Source organism: Phodopus roborovskii, unplaced genomic scaffold, assembly GCF_943737965.1.
Source record: "Phodopus roborovskii unplaced genomic scaffold, PHOROB, whole genome shotgun sequence".
Lineage (NCBI taxonomy): Eukaryota > Metazoa > Chordata > Mammalia > Rodentia > Cricetidae > Phodopus > Phodopus roborovskii.
Genome location: NW_026125902.1, coordinates 627,731 through 633,607, shown reverse-complemented (window position 1 = coordinate 633,607; position 5,877 = coordinate 627,731). Strand labels below are relative to the sequence as shown.

Below are 5,877 nucleotides of genomic sequence, written 5' to 3'. Positions count from 1 at the left end.
TGTATGTGTATGCATTGCCTGTATATATGTATACCACATATATACTTGATGCTGGAGGTCAGAAGAGGGTGTCAGATCCCCTGGAACTGGATGGCTGTGAGCTGCCAGGTGGGTTGTGGGAACTGAGTCCCAGTCCTCTGCAAAAGCAGTGCCTTTGACTATTGTGCCATCCATTCAACCCTGAGTTTCTGGGAGCATATGCCATGTAGCCAAGGGTGTGCCAATGGCAAGGAAGCTGCAGACTACTGCAACAGGACAGTGTTTATGGAGTGTTAGGGGATTGAACCTAAGTACCTGGATCCCTCAGAAGATAAGGGCAGTTGTGGCAGCAAGAGTTCTGAGACCACCTGTGCCAGTCCTCCCCACCCCCCTCAGACTCTTGCAGTCCGGAATTAGCAAGACTATCAGAGTGCACCCCACAACTTTAGACCCCCATGAAAAACACACCCAGTCAGCTATCTCTTTGCAAGTAACTTTTATTTACAACAGAATTGGTGGCTTTGCTCCTCGATTTTTAGGGACACTTGGCATCAGCAGCCAGAGGGAAAATCTGCAGTGAAATCAAACTCATTCTGCCCCAGCCACAGCTCAGGAAGCTCATTGGCTCGGTCTAGCCCCAGTTCTACCACCAGCGACATCAGCACCTCCTCATCCACTGGGTCAGAATCAATGATAGCAGGGCTCTGAGCACCAGCAGGAGGAGACGCTGATCCCGATGCTCCCGCTCCTCCTGCCTGGGCACCCAAACCCCAGTTTTGTGGGGGCTCTGCCTCCCCTGGTTGGCCTGGAGTGGCAGCAGCAGCCGCTGCTGCCCCATGATACTGGCTATTAAGCTTCTGCAGCTGCATACTTGCCAGCAGGTGAGGGGCAGGGTGCAGATTGAAGGATGGGGGTTTGGTAGGGTTGCTGGTGGTAGGTGAGCCTGTTGGAGATGCTGATCCTGGGGAGCCAGTGGGAGTTCCATTGGTTTTGGCTCCATTTGAAGTGGCCGCGGGGTAGTGCAGGATGGCCACTGCTTTGCGATCCTTCACCCCAAGGTTCGAGTAGGCCAGAGAGTTCACCTCCTGGTTGGCATCCTAGAAGACAGAAAGGTACACCATAGTAGCCCTCCTCCTGGTTTTCTCTTTGGCATTCACTGTATCTGGAATGCTCCTGCATGCTCTGCATTTGGTGTGAATAGTGGACAGGTGGCAGGAAGAGCCTCCGGACAGGACAGTTAGGTTTCTTTTGTTACTATGATTCTGATTCCTAAGTTCAGACCTTAGGTGTAGTCCTGGAGAACCCATTATCCGAAGTGGGCCTTCCTCCCCTGCTACTGTGTGCGCCCCCTCCCCGGTCTAAAAAGGGCACCCCCTTTTCCCTCTGTCTCACTCTTTGCCACAGTGGTCTTGTTCCAATTCTGCCTTTTTGCTCCCTTCCTGCTGCCTGTCTTTCAATACTCCTAGGGAGTTCAGTTCAACCACTTTTAGACAAAAGCTATTCTCATTTTTCCCCAGCCAAAGCCCTGCTGTATCTTCTCTGGTCAAGCACACTTGCTACACGCTACACCTAGGAAGGCCTGGTGCATGCCTCCTCCCCTAAAGTCCATCTTTCCATGCCATAGCATCTCCATCTGTAAAGTGGCAAAACCCACCTCCTTCACAGAGCTGCTACCACCCTTGACATCGAGTGCAGGCCTTGACATAGTTGGCATTTCAGGGTCTGGGCAGAAGTCAGATAAATTGGTTCGAGTTGATGCCTCCAGCTGGAGCTGTTGGTCTGTAAGTAAAAGAGAAGAAACAATAAAGGCGAAAGGCTTTCTTGACAAAGGAATCACTAGAAAATTCCAAGTCAGGGTGAATCCCTTCAGCTACGCAAAGATATGCTGGTGGGGTTAAACTCAAAACAGAGAGCACCTGGGCAGGGAGCAGAGCCAGACATGGAACTCTGACCTGAGGCCAGAAGTATGCTCTATTCAGCCAGGGGCTAACAACCACTCCCAATGCTAAGAGAGAGCACATGAACATTTACTCATACAGGTTATTTCAGAGTCCAGAGGCGGGGGGTGGGGGGGTGGTGGCACTGTTCTTGATTCTCAGAGCAGACAAGTCCCCGAGGAAGCAGCACACCATGTCAATGGACCACTAGCACCCAGGTCTCCAATGGGACTGGGGTAAAGTGAGATTTCAGGAGGATGACCTATAGTCTCCAGAGCCCTGTCTTGGGGTATGCCTAGAAGAAGACAGCAGATCAGGGTGCTCTGGATGCTCTGAGACAGCAGGAGCCACAGACTAGCTGGAAATAGCTCAGTTCCTCCGTGTCTCAAGCCCTTACAAGACAGTCCCTAGATTGGGCTTTCCTAGGACAACTGGCCCAGAGCCCAGAGCCAGGCCACACCCATGTGTCGATGACAGAAAGGATTCTTCCTGGAGGGAAAAATCCGATGATTTTCAGCCTGGAAGCAGCAGTTTGGAGAGCAGCATCTAGCAGTCCTTTGCCACATGTCTGTCCTGACCATAGGCCAAGTCCTCATACCTGAAATTACTCAGATGGCTTCTAAAGAAGCGATTCTCTTGCTCAAGTGTCAAGATAAGAGAATGAGGGAAAAAGCAAAAAGTAACAAACAACCACCTCCAACTCAGAAAATTAAAAATTCTTATTTTCCCGGAAGCGTATTTTTAAACCTTCATATATTTTAGCATGATCATCTTAAGGAACCCAGGAGTCATTTTCCTGAGGAGGTTAGAATTTGCTGGGACTCTACTCTCCTTGTTATCCCCGGTGGTTGTTAATGTGCTGGCTTCTAAAGGTACCACTATCCTTTCCCCCTTTCAACAGCCCCCTATGGTGGGGCGGAGGGTGGGGTAGGGAAGCAAAAGGAAAAAAAGAAAAAGAGAGAAAACATGGAGGGAGCACTTGCTGGCTCCCGCACCACTGCTTGACTGAAGTGCAAACAGTGCTCTGAGGTAACCCTAGGATTTTTCAGCCATCTATCTCCAGACAAGGGCGCTACCGCGCGCGTCATCATCAGGAGGGCCAGCAGCGTCACTATTCAAGTTCTTCATCGCTTCAGCTTCGAATCCATCTTCTGTCTCCTTGTACGCCACTCATAACCGAATGTACAAAAGACAACCCCCACCCACCCAGAGCAACACTAACAGGGGGAAGAAAATACGAGGCAAGTGCTTGTGCTCTGGTGTCGGATCGCCCGGCAGGCCCTTGTAACATGCCCCTCTAGGCGCACCAGCCTAGAAAGCACTGAGCCCGTCTAAGGGGTGATCTTATATTTCCTTTCCATCACGGCCGCATTTTCTATCCCCCACCCCATCACCCCTCGGCACATTTGAGGGGGAAAAACAAACTTGACTTCCGAATGTCTGGGTAAGCCATGAAGTGACCACTGCGAAGCCGCGGAGCTGCTGCGAAAAAGCAGCGCAACGCAACAAGTGCCGGCTCCGCGGCTCGCGCCTCCAGCCGCCCGGCCCAGCCCGGCCACCCTTCGTGTCGGTCGGTCCTCGCTCGAGCTCAGGGAGGATGAAAAGGGGTAGGGGAGAAAAGGGAGCTGCAGGTGGGGGGGGGGGCTTGAACCTGTCCGGGGAGCAAAAGTTAAAAATGGCACCAACCGGTAGACTCCATCTCCATTGCTACTGGGAAATCTAAAATATCCCAACAGCACTGCAGCTTGGCTTGCCCGCGCTCCAAGCAGTCCAGCGAGCCTCGCCACCTGAGAACTAAAGGCCCGTTGTTTACCGACAGCTATCCAGGCCTCCTCGACGCGCCTGCCCGCCTGCCCGCCCGGAGAGAGCCACTGGCGCTGGGGTTGGTTGGATGCAGCCCCGGACGCCAGGCGCGAGCAGCAGTGCCCAAGGGCTCCAAGCTTCTATTACCTCAGGTGCTCAGAAGCAGACAGGCGACTAGACACGGGGTCTCCGCGTCAGCAAGACTTTGGGGACCCGCAGCGTCTCCGCGCGCGGGGGCGCACTTTGGCGCCAGTGGTGGCGGCTCGCGCGCTTCGCCAACACTTCCGAGTGTCCTCGGAGTGTCCGGAGCCGCCGCTGCTCCTGGCCCCGCTAAGAGAACGTTCGAGGTTCCCAGAGGTGCAAGAACTTGCCCAAGGTCACAGTGCTCAAAAGTGGGGTGACCCTGCCTAGCTGTCCCACCCTAGGTCAGGCGTCCCGGGAGGCAAGGGCTGGTGCCTGCTTCCCCTTGAGAGGGGTGTGTGCGCGGGGACAGGAGCGGTGCCCGCTGCGTGGGGGAAAGCAAGTTACCCGAAGGCTCCAACTTGCAGCCCTGGGTTTGGCGGGACGCGGCCCACAGCCCCTGTAGCCTCCAGCCCCCAAGGAAACAACAGCTTTGTGCAGCCCCGGATCGGCCTGATGCAGTCCGGGCGACTGGCAAAGTCGGGGAAAGCAGAGCCCGAGAAAGCGCGGGCGCGGGGAGTGGAGCTCCCGGTGTTGCTGGTGCTGCTGGTGCTGCGGATTCCTCCAGACAAGTGGCCGCCGAGTCCCGCCGGCCGCCGTCCCCCCCTCTGGCCCTGCACCTCCAGCCGCAAACAAGTCCCCAGGACCCTCGGATTGCCTGACCGCCGGCCGTACCTTCGGCTCCCGCTGCCCCAGCCCAGCACCCAGCCCGGCGGCCCTGCTTACCTCCAGCCAAGCTGCTTGCCCCGAGAGAGGGAACCTTGCGGGGACAGCGGCGCGGCCGAAGCGGCCGAGCCCCCAGCCTCTTGGTACTCAAGCCACCACCGCCGCCAGCCGCTGGCTTTCAGAACCCCCGGCCGGCCGCACGGGAGGCCACCCGACCTCAAGGCGCCTGGGCAAAGCCTGCACAGCCGCGCGGTGCCGCCTTACCGCACCGTGCAGCGCCGATCAGCCCTGGCCCGCTCTCGTGCCCGCCGGTCCGCAGCTCCGGCGCCGGACTCCGGGGCGGTGGCGTTAGCAGCCGCCACCACGCTTGGTTCTCTGCGTGGGGACCCAGCTCTCAAGCCCCCATGGGCGCCCGGAGAGCCCTGGCGCACATGCACACGGCAGCAGGCTGGTCTTGGCTAGGAATCCCAAGAAGGACAGACCCCTTTCCCCCCTTTTTTACCCTCTCCCCCCAATTTTCACGTCTTTATAACCGGCTTAGGGCATTATTAGCACATGTCCTGGCTCGTGGGCGAGTTGGTGGCAAAATCTGAACTGGATACTTACGGAGGGCCCGAGAGGGTGCTGTGCCTTCCTCTAGTCTGGTCCTCCTTGCTGGGAGCAGCCCCGCGCGGATAGGCTGTGGGAGGAGCAGCCGGGAGGAGCAAGTCTCCTCACCGCAGCTCAGCAGCGCACTTGTGCAGCTGTGTGGCCGGGAACATTTTATAGTGGCGGCTGGCGTGTGTGGCCCTTTAAAGGCGCTCGAGCTGGTGCAGTCACTGTGGATCTTGTGAAAGCGAAGGGCGGGCTAGGGAACGGAGTCCGTGCGGGCCCCTCCTGTCCCTAAGCCCTGGGGGCACGGCACAGCTACCGGGGTGGGGCTGATGGTCTCAGATTATGGTCACTTCTCTCCCAGTGCCCTGGCCTGTATCTATGTTTCTAAAACTGGTGGCAGCCCTAACCCAGGATGTGGGCTCTCCCCACCACCCTGCATGGACTTGCCCAATAAATTCCACTTAGTAATTTCACTGAGGCGAGGGAGAGCTGTTAGTGTCTGTTTTCTGACCTAAATCAAGCGGGTGGCCAGGACGAGCTTCAGTGGGTAGAGAGGAGAGCTGTTGGCTTAGGGAAAAAGACCCAGAGGTGGGACTTGCACATGGGACAGGGTAGGCGAAGCATGATCTTAGTTTTCTGCAGGGCTTTCTCTGAGCCCGTTTGCCCTCTGCGGGCTACATCGTCTCCTGAATGTCGGAGACTGGAGGGTACCTTTTCC

The 5,877-nt window shown here is 56.6% G+C and overlaps 1 protein-coding gene across 2 annotated transcripts; it reads right to left on the bottom strand.

The window, feature by feature from the left end:
• Positions 1-458: 458 nt before the first annotated feature.
• Cited1 (Cbp/p300 interacting transactivator with Glu/Asp rich carboxy-terminal domain 1) lies at positions 459-5,339 on the bottom strand. Of its 2 annotated transcripts, none has more exons than XM_051178939.1 (3): positions 5,172-5,339; positions 1,634-1,758; positions 459-1,076 (listed from the first exon to the last, which is right to left on the bottom strand). In XM_051178939.1, the coding sequence occupies exons 2-3, from the start codon at positions 1,691-1,693 to the stop codon at positions 531-533; spliced, it is 606 nt and encodes a 201-aa protein (XP_051034896.1). In that variant the 5' UTR covers positions 1,694-1,758; positions 5,172-5,339; the 3' UTR covers positions 459-530. The 2 variants fall into 2 exon arrangements, with proteins under 2 accessions (XP_051034896.1, XP_051034897.1); XM_051178940.1 differs by lacking the exon at positions 5,172-5,339 and adding an exon at positions 4,626-4,747.
• Between the last annotated feature and the right edge of the window lie 538 nt (positions 5,340-5,877).

Bases quoted from the DNA above. Each gene is read 5' to 3' on its own strand.
- Cited1 (XM_051178939.1), bottom strand. From the start codon at position 1,693: ATGCCAACTATGTCAAGGCCTGCACTCGATGTCAAGGGTGGTAGCAGC. The intron at 1,077-1,633 runs GTGGGTTTTGCC...TCTGTCTTCTAG, and splicing joins GTAGCAGCTCTGTGAAGGAG to GATGCCAACCAGGAGGTGAA.